The sequence below is a fragment of the Euwallacea similis genome, chromosome 13 (genome assembly GCF_039881205.1).
Source record: "Euwallacea similis isolate ESF13 chromosome 13, ESF131.1, whole genome shotgun sequence".
In the NCBI taxonomy this organism is placed as follows: domain Eukaryota; kingdom Metazoa; phylum Arthropoda; class Insecta; order Coleoptera; family Curculionidae; genus Euwallacea; species Euwallacea similis.
Window position 1 is genome coordinate 3,610,961 of NC_089621.1, and position 19,643 is coordinate 3,630,603.

Genomic DNA, 19,643 nt, shown 5'->3' on the forward strand with positions numbered 1-19,643 from the left:
TTAGTGTCGTTATCTCACTGTTTAAAGTCTGAACGCTGATTTGACAATTGCAGACATAATTGTCAGACTTCCTGTTGTTAATATTTATTAGCAACAACTAACTATTTCCTGGCTACCAAATTCTCTAGATGAAATAATCTTCACAAATGATGAATTTTATACTACTGACAACATTCAAATTAGGCCTCTCTTCAAATCCCCGAAAATACATTTCATCAAGAAAAAGTTAATTTTTTTAGAAAGGCAACAGCGCACTTAGCACTTGGACAGGCTAACTTGGGCTAATCATACTTACAAAATCATTTTAATTGCAGTTTGGTGTAATTGAATTTATTAAAGTTAATAAGCAAAAAAGTCTTGAAATGTCTTATTTTCTAGTATTTTTTCTACATTTTTTAAGTAATACATTTTGAACCTAAATATTAAACAGTACTAGTATTCTGTTTAGTATATTTGTCCTGCTGCCTCCATGTGTGTCAAATGTCAATGTCACGGTTACGTGGTCACAATTTGGTGATGTTTGGGGGGACATGGTATTCTTGGTAAGATTTTTTTGGTGGTAAAAGTGCAAATATGGCTGACGATAAAGATGTTGTGGAAAAAACCATCGCTGAAGATTTGGTTGTTACCAAGTATAAAATGGCTGGAGAACTCGTTAATAGTAAGTTTAAGACGGTTCAACAAGTATTCTCCATTTAGACATCTATAAAGACCGTTAAAAATAAATGCTTTTCCATATGGAGTACGCATGGGAATAGCGGCAAACCATGCGGTTTTTTTTTGTTAACAAAACTAACCGGATATTTACGCAATGCTGGCAATTATTCAGAAACACTGTTTATTACACATGCAACACATACCATTCCTCCTCAAATTAGTTAAACAACCCCCTTAAATAGACAGGGTAGATCAAGGTCACAATTTTTTCAGTATAGGAGGTACAGGAATTGATTACCAGTTCATCTAGAATGCATATCCCCTAGCCCCCTCAAAAAACTGTTATATTTAACTTTAGAAATCCTGAAGCTTGTGATGGCCAAGTGTATTCCTGATGCCTCAGTAAAAGCAATTTGTGATTATGGGGATCAGCAGCTGCTTGAAGAAACAAGCAAGGTATTTAAAAAGGAAAAGGAGCTGAAAAAAGGCATTGCCTTTCCAACCTGTGTCTCTGTTAATAATTGTATATGTCACTTCTCACCTGTGCCCAGTGAGCAGGATTATATCTTAAAAGAGGGAGATGTAGCTAAAGTGTAAGTAGTCAAATTTTGCTTATTTTGTGGTTAAAATATGTACCAAGGAAAAATGATGATTCAAAGTTGTCCAATTGATCCTTCAGACTTTAAATAAAATGATTAGATAAACTGTGACCTGATTATATGAAGAAACAACTATTATTGATAACTAAAGCACTGAAAATGGAGTTTCAACAAACTTCTAATTTTAGTGATTTGGGGGCTCATATTGATGGCTTCATTGCAGTGGTAGCTCAGACAGTTGTAGTGGGAGCAGACCCTGGTCAAAAAATAACAGGTTTCATTTTAAATAATATACAACTCTAAATCTGTTACATTTGCATGATTTTTAGGTAGAAAAGCTGATGCGATTTTAGCGGCGCATTATGCGTCACAGGCAGCATTGAGGTTGCTCAAGCCTGGCAATGAAACTTATGCAATAACAGATGTAGTGCAAAAAGTAGCTGAATCATTTAAATGTAAGCCTGTTGAAGGAATGTTAAGCCATCAGCTGAAACAGTTTAAAATTGACTGTGAAAAGACTATTATTCAGGTATTTTTGTTGAAAATTATATTTTTGTTAGTGCTAAATGATAGTTTTAAGAACCCTAATGATGCGCAACGAAAAGAGCATGAAAAATTTGAACTGGACAAACATGAAGTTTATGCCATGGATGTGTTAATAAGCACAGGAGAAGGTGTGGGAAAAGAAACTGATACTAGAGTGTCAATATACAAAAAAACTGATGAAACTTATCAACTTAAGTTGAAAGCCTCTAGAATGTTTTATACAGAGGTATAGGTGATGATTTATGGGTCTGTTTGGTTTTGAAAAATTTTTAACATTAGGTTAGAGCAAAGCATGGAAACATGCCCTTTAATCTTAAGTACTTTGAGGACGAGACCAAGGCAAAAATGGGCGTAAATGAATGTGTGAAAAACAAATTAGTGGAACCTTTCCAAGTTCTCTTTGAGAAGCCCAGTAAGTGATAATAATGATAACTTAATCATGTAATTTCATATTTTTCAATGATGAATTTATTTTACTCCAATTGATCCTACTGACTGCAAATTGAAGATAAATTATATCTGAATTTCATTTACTTATTCTCTTGCAGCAACTAAAGTTTTAGGAAAGTTAAATTGGGATATAATTTTCAGGTGAGATCGTGGCACAGTTCAAGTTTACAGTTCTCCTTATGCCCAATGGACCACATAAAATAACAGGTAAGGTCGTGATAATATAATAATCTAGGCCTGGCGTTGACGCCAAAGAAAAATACCTGTCACGAATTAAGTTAACAAACCATTCTTAGGTAACTTACTAATATTAACATTTGTTATGTGTCAAATATGATGTCGTAAACAAGCGAAATTAAAGTTCGAGCCACAATTAATTATTGACTTGAAAAGATGGATTTACATTTTTTTACATATAGACTCTTTTCAACACAATGCAATCAACTGGAACACCATTTGTATTCGAATCTTTTCCATCTCAAAAAACGCAAAAATTTGAAGAATTAACAGTTGAGTGTGACCATTGAAACTAAACCAGTGATTCTTGAGATTAATATGCGATAATTTAGTCTAACTTGTCCTAATCTTCAAAAATTGACGTTTTCAGAAATACAGAAATTTATGGTAGACTAATAATATGATTTCCGTAAACATCACCCGTTTATAATCTAATGATTCTTTCTCAGGATTGCCATTTGAACCGGAATTATATGAGTCCGAGCATTCAATAACAGATCCCGAATTGAAGACCTTATTGTGCAGTTCCGCTAACCCCAAAGCGGCCAAGAAGAAGAAGAAGAAATCCGAAAGCAACACTGCCGAGCCGCAACCAATGGAAGTGGAAGCGGCAGCCTGAACCTTGACCCACAAATCGTCCTTTTTTACCCGCTTTTTTTTTTAAATTAATGCCTTAAATACTGTAAGAACTGAAGATCGTCTTATCCCTGATTCTTGTGTTCTTCTGTATTAATTAATTTTTATCAGAAGTGATTGTGTATGTTTTTTTCAATTAAATTGAAAGGTAATTATCTGTATGCTCCACCCAATTTTTTTGCAAACAAGTTTTTGACATGTTTCAGTGCATTTGTCCCAACTGAAATGATTCAATGAACCATCGAAAACTTGGGTTTCTGTATTATTTCTACTTATTTATCTGACAAACGAAATAAAGTTTTTTTACGACTGTCAGAACATTGCATTGTTACCGACTAAAAAATGATATTAAAAAACTCTCGATTTTAGTATACTACCATTTCCTATGAGTATGTGTGCCTAATTATATAGAAATAAATTACGCTGGCTACGTACCTCTATCCACAGCAAAGAGACAAAACAAACATCAACATAGGGTATATTTTTATTTACTCTAAAAAACAGCTCGTGAATTATAAAGTGAGTCTGTGTGGATCTCCCACCTACATAGTCGCACTGAATGGAATTCAATATATTACACTTTTTCGAAAAAATGCACCAATTGCCGACACATGTTTAACTCAGATAATTTCGGTGACTATTGTGTTTAATTTATTACAAGTTCAGAGGTAGAAGTCCGATCACACTTTAACGAAAATACTTTTCGATTTGTTAAAAAAGCGAACATTGTTTATTACCTCTTACGATTATTCCTTATAAATAATATACCCAACATTCACCTAACAAACTGTCGTTTATCCGAGCCCCCCTTCCTCCTTGGTTGCCTATAAACCATGTTCTTCTTATACACCTTGTCAGACATGGAATTTAAATTTTTGAAATAACCAAAGCCACCTCCACCTTTACGTTTTTTCTCTGGACGTTCAGCTGAAACACAAAGGAATATTTGCATTTTAAACGAGTATGTAGTTTTAAGTAGTCTACCTTTCTTTGCAGATACATTCAAATCTACTGCAGGTGGAACTCTGAATCCGAATGAATGCCCTACTTTTGATAAGTCCAATGTGCTTACATCAAATATGTTTTTTAAATGGTGGGAATCGTAGGCTCGGACATAAGCTTTAAAGGCTTCTTTTGCTGATACATTTAGGTAATAATTCTTTGCTATAAGGTTTTCCAACTACAACAAAATCTAGTTAAATAGACTTAATGATACACATGTTTAACAATCATACTTGCAACTGAATATCAGCGATTTTTGTCCAGCTAAATTCGAACTCATTCAAGGGTACTTTGGCCTGCTTAAGGTACCATAAAAAGCCAAGTTCTTCAGGTCTTAATATCAGCAATGCATGGCCACTACTGCCTATTATTAATTAAAGCTGATTAGTAGAGTTTCAGAGACTTTGTGTATATAATACCTTCTCCCCTAGCAGTTCTCCCCACTCGATGAATATACTCCTTGGGATCGTCTGGAGGGTCGTATTGTACGATCCAATCAACTGCAGGAATGTCCAGACCTCTAGCAGCGACATCAGTGCAAAGCAAAATGCCCGATTCTGCATTGCAAAACTGGAAAAATGTGGTCGTCCGCTTGGTTTGTTTCTGCTTGCCCTAAAATAATTTTTGAAAACGAATATGATGGCGAATCGCTCGGTTGAAACAGACCCAAAACAACTACAATTAAAAGCTTCACTTTATACACTTACGTGAATACTCATCACTGGCAAATCGATGTAGTTGAATAATTCGTGGTGGTACTTTACAGACATGCATGAGCTAAAAAACACCATCACCTTTTTCTTCCTGTTTTTCTTTAAGAATGTGAAGAGAATTAATAAACGTTTTTCCGAAGGGCAGACGACGTAGCCCTGCTCCAGACCTAAGAAAAAATATTGCTCCTAATGACTATAACTTTTTCCATTAAGTTGTAAATAGTTACCGGCGACTGTAGCTTCAGTTTTCGTGTCATCTACCCCCACATATACCGGTTCCTTCTTCAAAGCTAAAGAAGTTAAAGCTTCAGTTTTCTGGCTCTGAGTGGCGCTAAACATCATAGTCTGTCTTCTTTCTAAAATTAGATTTAAGACATATTTTTATGGTCACATTTACCTTTAACTTACTAGGTAACAAATTTATTATCTGCTTCATTTCTTCCTCAAAACCAATATCCAGAATCCTATCCGCCTCATCAATGATTAAGCATTGTAGGTTTTTATAGAGAAAATCAGGAGTGTTTTGAAGGTGATCCAATAGTCTGAAATGGATTCATTATTATATTCTCTATTTAATGATATTTTTCAGATACCACTCACCTTCCAGGAGTAGCAACCAAGATGTTAATGCCTTTGGATAACTTTTGAGCCTCTGTTTGCCTGCTTGCACCTCCCATAATGAGGCCATAAGTGTGATGATGATATTTCATCAATTCCTTTAAAACTCCAAAAGTTTGCATTGACAATTCTCTTGTTGGTGATATTATCACCACTCCAGTGCCTTAAAAAAGGCCCAATACTCACTTAACTTATTAGGTCTTTTAATTAACATTCAACTTACCATTTCTTGGCATAAATTTTAATTTGTATATTAATTCTACTGCTGGTATGAGAAAAGCTAAGGTTTTACCCGATCCGGTTTTGGCGGCCCCTACTAAATCTCGACCTAAAGAGTCAAACAAGTAAAACCATATAAATTAAAAACTGAGTAAAAATACCTTCTAAAAGGTGAGGTATGCTTCTAGACTGAATTTCGGTCATTGTACAAAAACCCATGTCAACTATGGCCTTAAGGGTGTTTTCACAAACTACTTCCTTTAGAGATTCAAATGTACTGTTACTGAGAATCTCTAGACCTGAGCGAGTTCCTGGCACTAAAATAATTTTCATGTATTCTTCAAAAGGTTTTACAAAACTAATTAATCCCTTACATTGTTCCTCCAAAGAGCTTAAATTTTCAATCTTATTTGTGCCCTCATTTATGTTACTTAATTCATTTTCACTAACTTGGACAGGTTTCTGCTTACTCTTTTTGGCTAAAAATTGTTATTAAGTGAAAGACAATTGAAACAGATATAAATATTTGGAGAATAATCACAAAAAAAGTAGTCAGAAAAATTTTGAATTCCTGTTGCCTCAACTTAAAAATCTTTAGTGAGTGTCCACTGATGAACTCTCAAACTGCTGATTTAAGGAGACATCATATTCGCCTTCAATATCATCATAATTTAGCAGGAATAAGTATTGTCTTTCTATTTAATATGTACATAATGATTTATCAGCTTACCTTCCTTTTTAGGCTTGGCATCAAAATCTGGATTTACTGATTCTTCTGATATTGATGCTTTCTGAATTTTCTTAACCTTCTTTTTCACAACTAGATAAAAAACAAGTATTTAAAGAAAAGTTAAACTCTGAAAGTTACTGGTGAGTGCCATTAAGAGGAATGTTTAATAGTTCCTCAAGGCTCATATCTATTCATTTAGTGATAAATTTATATACAAGACCAGCAAAGTTGTAATAGGTATGTACTACTTACTTTCATTGCTCTGACTCTCTTTATGTTGGCGCTTCAAGCCTTGTTTTTTGTGATTGATACCGAGTTCAGTTTCTTCCTCTTTATCAACTGCTGAATTTAAAAAGGTTCAAACATAAAAAATAATCAATCAGTAGAAATCCTTTATAACACTAACAAACAATATTAGAGTTCCTTTATTTTTACAAGAACTAAAGGTTTCCAAAGAGTTTATTTGTTAAATTTATGATTTAACTTGACATAGGACAAACAGTTAGATGCTTGTAAGTACCACGAAAAGTTTTTATAAAGCAATATAGCTACTGTATTATGGTTGAAAAAAATCCCAAATCATCCTCCAAAAGCCACATTGCCCTCTTACCGTTTTGCTTCTTTTCAGCTTCTTTAAGTTGGACAAATTTGAGCTTTTGCTTCTCTCGCTTTTTTATTTTTCTCATTAGCACTTTATCTTGGATAGACATGGTTTCTCAGTCTCATATAAGTTTATTTGAAAAATATCGAAAAAATACCTTCACTAATAACACCGTACAAAACAAAATGATGTACACGTGTTGCTATATAACCTCAATATCTCAAAAAATTATTTTACGGGTAAAATGACAGGTGACAGTGACTCACGCAGTAATGGCTAGATTTACGACCATCAACCTCTCTCTCATACGGGTAGAAAATGATAGCTACAAGTGAAATGAAGCATCGTTTATTCGGTCCGACCACCAACCGATCATTCGGCGTACATTTATAATAAAACGCATGCGTAACGGCCTCGCATTTAAATCGTTTAGCGGCAAAACAATTTCTGTGTGTAGTATAAGACCGTTGGAAGCCATTCACGTTAAATTTTTATTAAAAACACGTAACCTGTGTAGAAACAGAATCAAACATGACGTAGGCGCGTGAATAGTAGTCAGCTTCGCCAAAAACCTACGCGACAGCAGGAAAAATGCAAAACTTCCGGTTGCGGTAAAAGAGCCACATTTGGCTTGCAAATGCGTGCGATAAAGCCACTTTACCGCACGTTTATAGGAAAATAGATTTAAATGAAGGGGAACTCACGTAATTTTTGCTTCAATGTTTAGGGTTCCTATAATGATCAACTAATTAAGCTTTTATTACTTAATTTAACCGTGACGTTCGAATACATACAACAGACATATACATATAAGACTATCTTATTATACATATATATATAATAAGATATACACACCTCCGTATGTTTGTTATATTTAGATTGGCAAAAAGCCCTGAAGATATGAGTTGGATGATTTAAAATATGTGTTTACGTTAGTGGGTAGGTGGTGGGCGTTAGAAAATATGAACCATATAATGTGGATACCTACTTAGAAACAACGCTTTAAAATAGAATAGAAAAGGAGCGGTATACACGTAAAACCCATAGAGCTAAAACAAAAAATGGTATGAGAAAAATACTGAAATTGAAAAAAAGCTCCGAAGCGAAACTCGTAAACTGTAGAAAAATGCATTTTGAATTTCTGCCTCAATTAGTAAATGAATTGCACTGTACAGCAATGGCCCGACCCTGGGAGGCAACGTAAGTTATTTGCTGACGTTAACATATCTAAAATAATCTAAAAATGATGAAGTGTAATAATAAAATCGGTGATAACGTTTGACCTTCAGAGGCATGTTAGGCACGTAGGTATTGAATTGTTAGTAACACCACATAAGATTATACCTACTACGCATTGACATAGGAAGTATGTTCTGCAATGCAAAATTTCTGTCTGTTTTATTATTGGTTTTTCTGCCATAGGTGCTTATACATATATAAAAAGCAATTCATTACAACCTGTACAGTACACGTGCGACCTGATGGCACCGAACCCAATTTCTTGGAAAGTGCCCTGCGGCAAAGGTAATAAAATGTTAAATGTTTAAAGGACCAAAGAATTCTACCTACGTTATTAACGTTCAACGAAGGAGGGAAAAGGACGGGATGAGGCATAATATTAGTTTCGATGAATGAAAGAAAAGAAAAGCGAACCAAAGACGACGGTGTGTCTGGCTTGGCCTGCCTGGCGACAGCTTGTCTGGCGTGACCGTAGCGGCGTTGCCGGCTCTGCACATTCCGCATTATTTTCCTTTCATTATTTTCCTGTGGTTAACGAAACTTCGGGAAAGCTTTGTGCAAATTAACGCTTTTGGTCGTGAAGTGCAGAAAATGCTGTATATTTTCTGGAATGTTGGGAAATAAAAAAGTAGGCGCAGACTAGAGAAGTTTGGCAATGGAGCAAGCAAACTTGTTTTATAAACGGATGTCGCGCCACCCAGCGCGTTGCTACGGAAAAGAGAGACGGACACTGGCAGGCGCCAGCCTGTCTACCTGTATCAGAGTGAGAGGATGCTGGTGGGCATTTCCGTGATAGCTGTGAGACTTTTACAGTTTAGTGAGGACTGAGAGGGGGAATTCTCCGAACATCGTGATTGAAAATGGTGGCTACGTAGGCTCGTTGTGCTGAATTCTCCGTCATTTTTCTTAGTTTTTCGCGTTTTATTTTAGTTTCAATCGGTGGTTTAGTGACTGTATAACGTGGCAATGGCTCACGGACTCAATTCTGTAATTAAACGCGCTGTTGGTGCTGTGCAGTGCAAGCCCGAGGGCAAAACGGGTGTCGGTTCACGTAGGATTTTCTCGCCACAGTTCAAATTGCAAGTGCTCGACTCATATAGGAATGATGCGGATTGCAAGGGAAATCAACGGGCTACTGCTAGAAAGTACGGAATACATAGAAGGCAGATCCAGAAATGGCTGCAGGTTGAGAGTACGCTCAGGAGCGGGGTAAGCGGGAAGCATCATCAGCCATCTAACCAAACGGTCAAAAGTGAGATGTCCTTGAGCGGACACAGACAGCGAGACGACGAAACGCGAAGCGCCAGCTTGGCTAGCGAAGCGCGCGTTCCCTCTCTGGAGCCCCCTGCCGGTTGGCCGGCGCACCAGCCGGCGCCTATTTGTGTCCCGGACCCCGCCACACCTATGGACCTGTCGCTCAAGCGCCCCCCGCTCTCCTCGCCGCCTGCGGTTGTCCACCTGTCGGTAACAGGTCCATTGCCAAGTCTCTCTCCTCGACAACCCGACGACGTTTGGGACCTCTCCACTAAAACTAACAAAAGGAAGGCTGAGGGCGACGATGTCCCCTCAAAACCCGTCAAATTGTTCAAACCATATTTGGACGTTTTGAGGGACAGTGATAATGAGAGTCCTCCAAAACCCATTGTGGTGACGCCCTCATCTCCGCCTATGTACTGCTGCCAGGCCTCACCGGAATCCTATTACCTAAACAACAACAATAACAATTTCTGTTGTGATATATTGAAGTCACCCGAATATCATCCAGCTTACAATTTCCATGAACTTCATCAGAGAACAAGATTTTATTATGGATATTATCCAGAATATCATCCGGAGCTTAGCCCTACATATCATCCCTATGAAGAACCTCAACTAAAACACCCTTACACAATTGATTGCAAAGTGAGTGCCATCGACTGCTATCATCCTAATGCTCTCTGCAAAGGAAATCCTCGAGCTGTAGCTACCAAATATCACATTTCACGCAATTCTGATGACAAATGGATGGGACAGGAAGATTTAAAACATGAGGTTGTGGTAAAGGAAGAACCTCTTAGGTAGAAGAGGGTGATGATACATATCTCCCTGAGGTTGCTACAAAATAATGCACTTTTGCCTTTAAACTGTGGGTGCTAAAGAGAAAGATATAATATATTACTTTAACTCATGTAGTGAAGTTGAAGGAGGGAAGCTTTATAGTACTCTGTTTAAGCATTGCTCAGTTATATGAATTTGTTACAAAGTTTGAAAGTGTGCCTTTTTAGTTTTAGGATTTTAATGTGCCAAAATATTTACAATTAGGCAGGTACCTACAATTCATCTATAAATATCCCATATAGTTTTAGCAATATTTTTGTAACATACTAATGTATTAATTACTTAATAATGTAAGAAAGTACCTTTAATTTTAGTTTAAAGTACGATTTTCTATGATCAATAGGAAATCATGCTTGATTTTGCCATATTTGTAAGTTTTATTGCAGACCTTTTTCAGGGTTCCCTTCTTATTTGCAATTTACATATGTGATTTAGGTTAATAAAACATTAATTATAAAGACAACATAAAATTAATGAAGCGGAAAAATGAAGCAAAAATATATTTTAATAAAAACCTTGTAATGTAATATTTATATTGACCAATGTGAGAATTAACAGATATGTAAATAAGTCTCTAGGTTAAAACAGCTCAAAGAAAAGATTTTTATAAATATTGTAACATTTTATACTTGAAAATTTTATACTTATTGAGAATATAAATCGGAATTAGAACTCGATTAACTGGTGTTTTTATTTATAACTTTCGGGCATTCTTTATTGCTACGTGACTAAACCCTTATAGACCTTATATTGGTCTCCTTAAAACTTTTCTGATAAGATAAACGAAATTAAACAAACATAATGAAACCCAACAAAGGAGATTGAATGGTGTAACCTTTGATATATGCGAGAAGTTATATTTAACTGCGGAGCAGTAAGCTATAATGCAAGATACCTACAGCACAATAAGCAAACGCGCATTCATTAAAATATATCATATTACAAAATCTTCCGTTACAGACTTGCTATTTTATTATAAAATGCGGCCAGTGTTTAACTGTTCTAGAGCTATAAGATTATATGAAAAAAAGGGGAGTTTTTAGACCATGCCAAATGATCTAGATTTGAATGCCAATTTCTGCTGATTCCTTTCCTAGTAGCTGCAGTTTTTCTCTTATTATTATCTTCAAAAGTCTAATGGTAGATTGGAGCAAGATAAACTTGTCTAAATGAGGCAAGTAGAACTTTTCATAATCATTTTTATTTTCAAAAGATTTTCACCAAATGGGATCCTTTGAACAGGTCATAATATTACATGCTACTGCAACATAAAGTAATACAATATTTTACAAAAGCTTTAGTACGCTTGGCTAGTCCACATGGCAGACGAACCAAACAACACACACTACTGCTGATCTTAGCTTCTATTTCTCTGAGGTTTGATAGCATAGACCCAAATAATGGGATATGAACTACATAGAGAACACCCTTAAATCTAAAGAACACATAAATGTAGAAAATTGTCTGGATAGCTCAAGTGCTCAGACATCCATTGTAATGGCGTATCCAAGGGAGGAATTAAACCATGAGTTTTTACTATAACTAAAATTAATTAATTAATAATAAAGATTTGTTTTCAAATGTGCCACTCACAGCTATTTCTTTCAGGAAATAAATCTCTAAGTAAATCATGTAAAGTTTGGCATTTCCCATCTTCTGCTACTGGCTTAATTAGTTTCTGTTTATAGCCATCTTCAACATAACACCTAAATGGAATGTATTTGAAATGATCATTGTCACCTTGGACTTCCATAAGTTTTCTGTTTACAGCCCAAAATTGATCGAATTTGTCTAAAATTTTTCATAGTAAAGGTCTTATCATTGAAAAGATTTTTTAATTCTTACCATTTTGTAATCCCAACCACAACTGGTTGTGATCCTTTTTTTGCATATTTGTTGCAATCTGCCCTCTGTGCTTCAAAACATCAGCTTCTTTTATGCAAGCCATGAAATATGCCTCTACAGTCTCTCTAATTTATAATAATTGAAGTTTTTCAAATAAGCACATTAAGTCAACTTACTTGTTAGTGAATCTATATATTTTTGTTTCAGGAAATTTATCAAAATGCACAGTTACAACCCAGGGCAAAGCATCATTTTCCATATCAACTTGAGAGTCAAACAGAACACCTATTGGAAAATGCCATTTCAGTGGTTGCCCATTGTATTCTAGCCACAGCTCTAGATCTTGTTTGTCATTGGAAATGTATTTGAGGAAATGCTTTCGTACCTTGTCAGTCACTGCAAAATTTTTAAGGAGCTGAATTGTAATGTATAGTTCAAGTGTTTTATTGACTACGTGGGGCTTACCCAAAGGAAAATAACTCAAACGAGGAACCATGAGATAAAAAGGATCGGGCTGCTGTATTTCTACCACTTCATCTTGGTCTAATTTAAAGCACACAGGCAGTTTGCCCTCCCAGACCTCACGGAGGATCTCTCGATCATTTGCCATGATCCCTGACTAGTTTATTACCAATAATTTCTAGGAAATCAAGGGACAATGGAAGAACTTTAGATCAGGCGATACTGATTAGAGGAGACACTCCATGGAGCAATATTTTTTAGCGGTAATTTTGTAACGCTTAAACGAAAAATTTTGATTGAAAGTACATAATTTAATTAATTTAATTAATAGACATAAAATGTTTAATTATTGTTTTCAGTATTTGTTTTTTTTCTAATTATCGAGATGTGAGGTTAGATTCGGACAAAATCTATATTACATATTACATGGAGCTGAGACATAGACAACTGAACATACACGCATCCGTCGGGGGCTTTGCACTTGCCAAAGACGTACGCTTAAGGGTGATAATTTAATTATCTAAATTCCCTATAGCACATAAATCCGTCAAAACTATAACCAGGAACATTCCACATAACAAAATTTTCTCTTTACTATATCTGTGCTTAACAACTTAAATCACTTTGATTTAAATATGCAGAACACTGAGGGCAAATTATTCTGCACGTCTATGGTAAGCGGATATATACATTTCAAGGCTCCCTACACTCACTTACGCAACATGCTCTTTGTCTAGCACGCACATCTCCATTTTTTGATCCTTGTCTTGATCGTACTTTGATTTCGGTATCATGTAGTTGCTTCGTGATAACCCGAGAAAAAAGTTACTTCCCCTTTTCCCCTCCGGACTCCAGGACCCGCACAGCTACATGGAACGTCTAGTAGACACATTATTGCAGACTGTATTGAAAAATTGATAATGCAATTGGGTTTAATAACAATAATTACAAAGCGATTGTTTGTATTAGTAACTCCAAGACTTTTAGTTTAAAGCTTGCACGTTAAGTTTAGAAGTGACATTTCCTTATTCGCGAAAAAAGATAAAAGTTCGAGGTAAGTGGACAGCTATATGATATTCTAGATTTGAGGTCCAGGATAATCATTATCTTTTTGTTTTAACCATCTTTAGATGTCTTTTTCGCACATGGCAAGGTTCCTACGGCAAGGATTTCAGAACCTCAACAAAGGCCGAATGAGGAACCACCAAAAGTTTTTATTGGTAAGCACAGTTTGAGTAATATTCACTTATCCTGATCGTGTGCGATTATAAATATGCATCCAGGGATAGATTCGGAATGAGGTTTTTCACACGAAAATACCTCAAAAATCACGAGAATGTACCTTGGAAATACTGGATATTTCTGTTTTGTGGTTTGGTATTTTTCTCTGGTAATCCAAACACCTTTTCATAAGAAATTATTCATCTATTCTAAACATCGCACAGACATACATATGATATTCAAAGCTAAATGCTTCTGTAAATTTACTCTTGTATCACTCCTGGCTAAGTCAAGTCATGTTAGCAGCAATAAATTGTACTTTCCATGCTAATAGGAAATAATTTTTTTTAAATATTTACTTTTAAACATGTTATCAATATGTGCCAGAAAATGAAAGAACTTAAAACTGGTTTTACCAAAAATTGATGTTTAATCATTTTTTTTTATAGTATATCTGGATCATGCAGAAAAGTGCCACAAGATGTATATTTAACTTCTCATAAAAATCCTACAGTAACGCAGAAAAATACCTACACCAATTAACCAAATCTCTATTAAACATGAGTAAAAGCTCTTAATACTCCTCTAACTAAATCTATACTTCTAGGGCTTCATGATAATGCCAGTACGCAACATATCTTGCTTAGAAGTGACAAAAAACATGTCCCTATTATCCAATGAGAAGAAGAACATCTCAGTGGTGGACTTCAAGCTGGAGGAGCCCCAGGAAAATCCCTTGGTAGTGCTGCTTGCATGGATGATGGCTAAGAAGAAGCACACTCATAAATATGCCAATATCTGGATGGAGAGGGGGTTCGATGTATTATGTGTCACAGTCAATCCTTGGCAGTTTCTGTGGCCTACTACAGGAACCCAAGTAAGTTTAATATAGAGTTAATAACATTTTTTTGTATTAGAAATTAGCCAGAGGATGGACTTCAAGGTTGTTTCATTTAATTAAATTAATTGTTAGGTAAACGGTTGTGTATTGATGGATTAAGCAATCTATCATTGATGTTTCCCAAGCATTTACTGATAGTGGATATTGGCAGTTTATTATTTCAACATGAATTTGTCCTTTCTAATTTTGCTTTATACACCCATTATCAAGTTCAGTTAACTACACACAATTTAAGTATATTAAAGGATAATCATACATAAATTTAGTTTACAACTTCAAACAACAAGGGTCAAATTCAGAAATGTATTCTGCTCTTAATAATTACTATTGTGAGAAAGTTTTTATCTATAATTAATATACTTAATAATAAACCGTTTCACCGTTAAAGGTTTTAATTAGAATTGGGATGTGAATAATAATTGCAAAAATGCATAAGTCATGTACATTTACATACGTTTTACCATCTTACATGAAATAATGAGTTCAGATTTTTAAAGAATATTTGAGACAATCAGAGGAATAGTTATTTTAGTTTTTATCTGTTTGCAAATATAAATCAACTGCTTGATTTTCAGTAACTGGGTAAGTCACTTGTTGTATTGAAATGCAAAGTAACTAACCATTGAGACAATAATTATTTTTGACAACCTGCAGAGTGTGGAGTATAAAAAGCTAATTAAGTAATAAAAAATTACTCATTGCAAGAACTTCTCTAGGACTTCTTCATGCTGTCGTTTCTCTGTTACGAATTTTCCTTACTAACTTATTGTTATATTCAGGTGGTAGCAGGTGACATTCTAAAATTCCTGGACCGAAACGAATCCTACTCCAATTTGGTACTGCATGGCTTCTCCGTCGGAGGTTACCTCTGGGGCGAAGTAATGGTGAAAATAGCACTCGACAAAGAACGTTATCAGCCCGTCATCGATAGATTTGTAGGACAAGTGTGGGACAGTGCTGCTGACCTCACTGAGATTCATAAAGGGGTACCAGCTGCGGTATTCCCTCGCAACAAAGTCATGGCCAACGCTCTTACCAAATATATCCTGTATGTTTCTAAAATGCAACGTGTAGCAGCAACTAATTTGATCGTAATTATTCTGTATAGCTATCACTTGAAAACTTTCGATAAAGTCGCTACTCGCCACTACGTGAGATCCAGCCAAATGTTCCACACAAACATGGTACGAGCTCCTGCATTATTTCTGCTGAGTAAAACTGACCCCATCGGACCTGAACGGTCCAATTTAAGAGCGAAGGAAAATTGGGAAAGTATGGGCATGAAAGTAAGTCTTCATTTATAGTTGAGTACTAATTCTTCACGTAAACTGATTAATTTTAGGTTGACTGGAAGGTATTTGAGAAGTCCTCTCATGTGGGGCATTTCCGGAAGTATCCTAAAGAATACATCGCGCAACTGAATCAGTTCATGGACGGCCTTAATTTGGGCAAGGACGTTCGGAAGCAGAAAATTGAAATAAAACAATAATGTAAACAGTTACATTCTCGTGGAACAGTCTTATGTATTGATTGTGTGCCTTTGAATAAGTTTTTGAGAGAGGATTTTTCTTTACATGTGTTTATTTAACGTCAAGGTTTATTCCAATATAATAGTTAGGTCGCTGGTTTGTTTATTGTATGAAATTAAGATTACTACAGTGATATTTAGGTTTAAGAGTGATCATTTACGATTCTAAACAATAAGTACGTTATTTTAAGGGTAATATAATAGGATTTATAAATAATAAAAAGATAGTGCTTCTGGTTAAAGCAATCTTGTACATAATAACGACGATATAATTTTGGTTGCGGATCTGCAAAAATGGTGCTTCTCGTGTATAATGTACATAAATGAATTATTTTAAAATTGCTAAGTACATTGTGCCATCTTTGATAAAGATTATTATTTAGAAAATTAAATATATATTATTATATACATAATGTATATAACAATTTGTTAGCAACAAGGAATTTTATTTTAATTGATATTTAAAGGAAAATTACAATGTTGCGACAGTTGCTTATTGTAGCTGCAGGAGAAGACGAACTTCTAGTTTGTGAGAGATACCTGAATAGCGAGATTTTTCTTCAAGCAATTTGGTATGAAAAATAGTATCGATAGGTGAGCCATCTGGTAGTTTTTTTATAATTTGCAAACCTTTGAAATGTTAGTCTGGAAAAGCGCAAAGCGTCCTTCCAATAATTTTTTACTCTAGTGTGAGCAAATCAAAGTTATAAGAAGATAATATCCATGAAAATTTAGAAATTGTAGAGACATGGTATTGGTCAGCTTCATGGTCTCCATAAAAATAATCTCGTAGGTGAAAATACCAGTATATTTATTGATCGCACATTGTGTGGTATAACCCTTAAAGATTTTAACTGGCTATGCCCTGGAGATATGAAACTGAAAAGATTATGGATGGACTTTGGAATAGAATTTCTTATAAATCCACAGAAAGAAAACTATTAAAAGATGTATTTTTTGAAATTCCCGGAAAAATTAAATACTTTCCCTCTTATGCAACCAAAAAAACTTGTTTGTACAATGTGTTGCCTACAAAATATTAAACTAACAACATAAACTAACATAACCTCATCTATTTATCTCTTCGTTTGCCTTCACCTTGGCTAAATTTATGTATTTTTTTACAAATTAACTTTTATGCCAACACATGTAAAAATATAAGTTTCAAACTACATTACAACCATAATGGATCTTAAATATTGGTTATTTGTCGGGTCTTCTTTAGCGTTTTCTTCATTATTAGCGGTAAGACCAAATAACTACTGCAAAGAATCCCACAATATGTATAATTTGCAGTTTAGCCTGATTTTAATTGCCGCTTCCAAAGTGTATCCCATTATAACGAGGTCAAAGAAGGAAAAATGCTTTTACAACCCTTTAAAAGAGCAGACATTTGAGTTCCCATCAATAAGTGATGCTCCCAGTATAAATCTGAGTGTGGTGGTTCCAGCATATAATGAAGAAAAGAGGCGTAAGGGCCATGGTCTCTTTAATGTATTGTTTTAAAATAAACTGTCTTTAGTTGGCCCTATGCTGGATGAGTGTCTGAACTTTCTAGAAAATCGCCTCATAAAATTACCATCATTTTTATATGAGGTTATAGTAATTAGCGATGGGAGCACAGATAATACTGTTAACAAAGCTTTAACATACAGTAAAAAGTATGGCACTGATAAAGTCAGAGTACTAGAATTGGAATTAAATCGAGGCAAAGGTGGTGCAGTTAGACTGGTAAATATACAGGTTCTTTTGTTGCAATTGAACTAATATAAATTTTAAGGGCATGTTAAGTGCTAGAGGGGCTTTAGTGTTATTTGCTGATGCTGATGGAGCCACCAAATTTTCTGACTTGGAAAAGCTAGAATTGAATATTAAAGAGCTAATTAATTGTAGGTGGTTTAAAATATTTTCATATTAATAATTTATAAATTAATTTTTAAGGTGACTATCAGTCAGACTTGAAAACAGCCTCAGAAAAACAGGCCATAATTGTGGGCTCAAGAGCCCATTTAGAAGAGCAAGCTATTGCAAGCAGAACATTCTTTCGTACAATTTTAATGTATGGTTTCCATTTTCTTGTGTGGTTATTTGCAGTTAAAGGTATCAAGGACACTCAGTGTGGATTTAAATTGTTGACAAGGCAAGCTGCTAGAGTATGTTTCGAAAGTCTGCATGTTGAAAGATGGTATGGTATGTAATTTTTAATCTATCATTAAACTAAAACAATGCATTTTTAGGGCGTTTGATGTTGAACTTCTTTATATTGCACAAAAATTACATATTCCTATTGGTGAAGTTTCAGTAAACTGGACTGAAATTGAAGGCTCCAAAGTGACTCCATTTTGGAGTTGGATTCAAATGGGAGTAGATTTAGGACTAATATGGTTAAGGTACACTATAGGAGCATGGAAAATTAAGTCAAATCTTAGCAATAACCATTAATAAAATTATATTTACTTACAAAAAAAGAAAGATAATTATTTAACTACGTTTTGGGGGCTCCATAAGCATCTGGCATCCTCTCAATGGTATACCTATGTTGTGAAATATACATTATTGGAACCCCAGGAATCTTCCTTATCCTTCTTTTCAAATCTTTGTCATTGGTAGCTACAATATAGCACTTATGTTGTGTCACTCTTTGTACCAAACAATCATCTGCATAAGTCCCTTTGTGCATACAATGAATTCTTTCAAACCGAGAATCTTTAATTATTCTTAAAGCAACTTTATACTTTTGACCCAGCTTTTCTAACTCTCCAAGCACACAATCAGTAATATAAGGAATACACTTAGCATACAAACAGTCCATCATGCTTTGCATGATATCTAGCTTATTCTTGATAGAAAAGTTGATAAAATTGGTATCCACCAAGATATGGTAAGGGGGTCCTAATTGGGTATTATATTGGAAAAAGAGAGCTGAGCTGACTTGTGGAGCTTCATGAACTTTGATTTGCTGAGGATCTTCCGGCTTTTTCTTCCTCGAAGGGGCTCGTAATGCTGCTTTTATGCGGGGGTCGCTAGGACTAATCATATTCTTCATTTTGGCAAAGCGTTTGATTGCGATTTTACGGGTCTTCTTAGCCTTACCCTGGGAAAAGAAAACGGTTAATTGAGTGGTAGAGTTTTGTGTGATTTGGGATTGCCTTACCATTGCTTATTGATTTGTTATACGTTGAATAAAAGTCTTAATTTGAAAAGGAAAACGAAAACACGGGTTTAAAGCATACTTTGAAAGTGAGGTTGGATTATTCCGACAGAAGACAGAATTTTGACTTTTAACTGGGTATATAGCCTATCTTGAAATCTAAAAGAGTTTTATGACGTCATAAGTATGCT

The 19,643-nt window shown here is 35.1% G+C and overlaps 7 protein-coding genes across 8 annotated transcripts; 4 read left to right on the forward strand and 3 right to left on the reverse strand.

The window, feature by feature from the left end:
- Window positions 1-506: 506 nt before the first annotated feature.
- On the forward strand, window positions 507-3,445 carry LOC136413069 (proliferation-associated protein 2G4). Its single transcript, XM_066396426.1, has 8 exons — window positions 507-661; window positions 1,016-1,250; window positions 1,445-1,530; window positions 1,586-1,785; window positions 1,837-2,028; window positions 2,082-2,214; window positions 2,394-2,459; window positions 2,939-3,445. Exons 1-8 carry the CDS (start codon window positions 574-576, stop codon window positions 3,106-3,108), a joined length of 1,170 nt encoding a protein of 389 aa, XP_066252523.1. The 5' UTR covers window positions 507-573; the 3' UTR covers window positions 3,109-3,445.
- A 187-nt stretch (window positions 3,446-3,632) lies between these two features.
- Window positions 3,633-7,198, reverse strand: pit (pitchoune). 2 transcript variants are annotated; one of them, XM_066396422.1, is made up of 14 exons: window positions 7,018-7,198; window positions 6,660-6,749; window positions 6,408-6,497; window positions 6,052-6,156; window positions 5,839-5,994; window positions 5,682-5,786; window positions 5,441-5,621; window positions 5,249-5,382; window positions 5,068-5,196; window positions 4,835-5,007; window positions 4,547-4,739; window positions 4,361-4,491; window positions 4,110-4,305; window positions 3,633-4,052 (listed from the first exon to the last, which is right to left on the reverse strand). In XM_066396422.1, exons 1-14 carry the CDS (start codon window positions 7,115-7,117, stop codon window positions 3,901-3,903), a joined length of 1,935 nt encoding a protein of 644 aa, XP_066252519.1. In that variant the 5' UTR covers window positions 7,118-7,198; the 3' UTR covers window positions 3,633-3,900. The 2 variants fall into 2 exon arrangements, with proteins under 2 accessions (XP_066252519.1, XP_066252520.1); XM_066396423.1 differs by having other exon boundaries at window positions 3,634-4,052; window positions 6,660-6,746.
- Window positions 7,199-8,991: 1,793 nt separating this feature from the next.
- brk (brinker) lies at window positions 8,992-11,019 on the forward strand. Its single transcript, XM_066396052.1, has one exon. It carries the CDS (start codon window positions 9,214-9,216, stop codon window positions 10,306-10,308), a length of 1,095 nt encoding a protein of 364 aa, XP_066252149.1. The 5' UTR covers window positions 8,992-9,213; the 3' UTR covers window positions 10,309-11,019.
- A 503-nt stretch (window positions 11,020-11,522) lies between these two features.
- Window positions 11,523-13,007, reverse strand: Atg5 (autophagy protein 5). Its single transcript, XM_066396053.1, has 5 exons — window positions 12,655-13,007; window positions 12,366-12,585; window positions 12,190-12,314; window positions 11,938-12,135; window positions 11,523-11,886 (listed from the first exon to the last, which is right to left on the reverse strand). Exons 1-5 carry the CDS (start codon window positions 12,797-12,799, stop codon window positions 11,780-11,782), a joined length of 795 nt encoding a protein of 264 aa, XP_066252150.1. The 5' UTR covers window positions 12,800-13,007; the 3' UTR covers window positions 11,523-11,779.
- Window positions 13,008-13,537: 530 nt separating this feature from the next.
- Window positions 13,538-16,687, forward strand: l(2)k09913 (lethal (2) k09913). The gene is made up of 6 exons (XM_066396472.1): window positions 13,538-13,705; window positions 13,782-13,871; window positions 14,480-14,749; window positions 15,553-15,821; window positions 15,882-16,059; window positions 16,116-16,687. Exons 2-6 carry the CDS (start codon window positions 13,782-13,784, stop codon window positions 16,260-16,262), a joined length of 954 nt encoding a protein of 317 aa, XP_066252569.1. The 5' UTR covers window positions 13,538-13,705; the 3' UTR covers window positions 16,263-16,687.
- A 656-nt stretch (window positions 16,688-17,343) lies between these two features.
- wol (Dolichyl-phosphate beta-glucosyltransferase wollknaeuel) lies at window positions 17,344-18,743 on the forward strand. Its single transcript, XM_066396704.1, has 6 exons — window positions 17,344-17,546; window positions 17,598-17,772; window positions 17,824-18,032; window positions 18,082-18,190; window positions 18,243-18,486; window positions 18,539-18,743. Exons 1-6 carry the CDS (start codon window positions 17,487-17,489, stop codon window positions 18,741-18,743), a joined length of 1,002 nt encoding a protein of 333 aa, XP_066252801.1. The 5' UTR covers window positions 17,344-17,486.
- Window positions 18,744-18,786: 43 nt separating this feature from the next.
- On the reverse strand, window positions 18,787-19,543 carry Bka (FCF1 rRNA-processing protein Bka). Its single transcript, XM_066396707.1, has 2 exons — window positions 19,456-19,543; window positions 18,787-19,395 (listed from the first exon to the last, which is right to left on the reverse strand). Exons 1-2 carry the CDS (start codon window positions 19,456-19,458, stop codon window positions 18,787-18,789), a joined length of 612 nt encoding a protein of 203 aa, XP_066252804.1. The 5' UTR covers window positions 19,459-19,543.
- Between the last annotated feature and the right edge of the window lie 100 nt (window positions 19,544-19,643).

Bases quoted from the DNA above. Each gene is read 5' to 3' on its own strand.
- brk (XM_066396052.1), top strand. From the start codon at position 9,214: ATGGCTCACGGACTCAATTCTGTAATTAAACGCGCTGTTGGTGCTGTG.
- wol (XM_066396704.1), top strand. From the start codon at position 17,487: ATGGATCTTAAATATTGGTTATTTGTCGGGTCTTCTTTAGCGTTTTCT. The intron at 17,547-17,597 runs GTAAGACCAAAT...TATAATTTGCAG, and splicing joins CGTTTTCTTCATTATTAGCG to TTTAGCCTGATTTTAATTGC. The intron at 17,773-17,823 runs GTAAGGGCCATG...AACTGTCTTTAG, and splicing joins ATATAATGAAGAAAAGAGGC to TTGGCCCTATGCTGGATGAG.
- pit (XM_066396422.1), bottom strand. From the start codon at position 7,117: ATGTCTATCCAAGATAAAGTGCTAATGAGAAAAATAAAAAAGCGAGAG. The intron at 6,498-6,659 runs GTAAGTAGTACA...TTTTTTATCTAG, and splicing joins AGAGAGTCAGAGCAATGAAA to TTGTGAAAAAGAAGGTTAAG. The intron at 5,622-5,681 runs GTAAGTTGAATG...GCCTTTTTTAAG, and splicing joins AAAATTTATGCCAAGAAATG to GCACTGGAGTGGTGATAATA.
- LOC136413069 (XM_066396426.1), top strand. From the start codon at position 574: ATGGCTGACGATAAAGATGTTGTGGAAAAAACCATCGCTGAAGATTTG. The intron at 662-1,015 runs GTAAGTTTAAGA...ATTTAACTTTAG, and splicing joins GGCTGGAGAACTCGTTAATA to AAATCCTGAAGCTTGTGATG. The intron at 1,251-1,444 runs GTAAGTAGTCAA...TTCTAATTTTAG, and splicing joins GAGGGAGATGTAGCTAAAGT to TGATTTGGGGGCTCATATTG.
- Atg5 (XM_066396053.1), bottom strand. From the start codon at position 12,799: ATGGCAAATGATCGAGAGATCCTCCGTGAGGTCTGGGAGGGCAAACTG. The intron at 12,586-12,654 runs GTAAGCCCCACG...AAAATTTTGCAG, and splicing joins TTTGAGTTATTTTCCTTTGG to TGACTGACAAGGTACGAAAG. The intron at 12,136-12,189 runs GTAAGAATTAAA...GAAAAATTTTAG, and splicing joins GTGGTTGGGATTACAAAATG to ACAAATTCGATCAATTTTGG.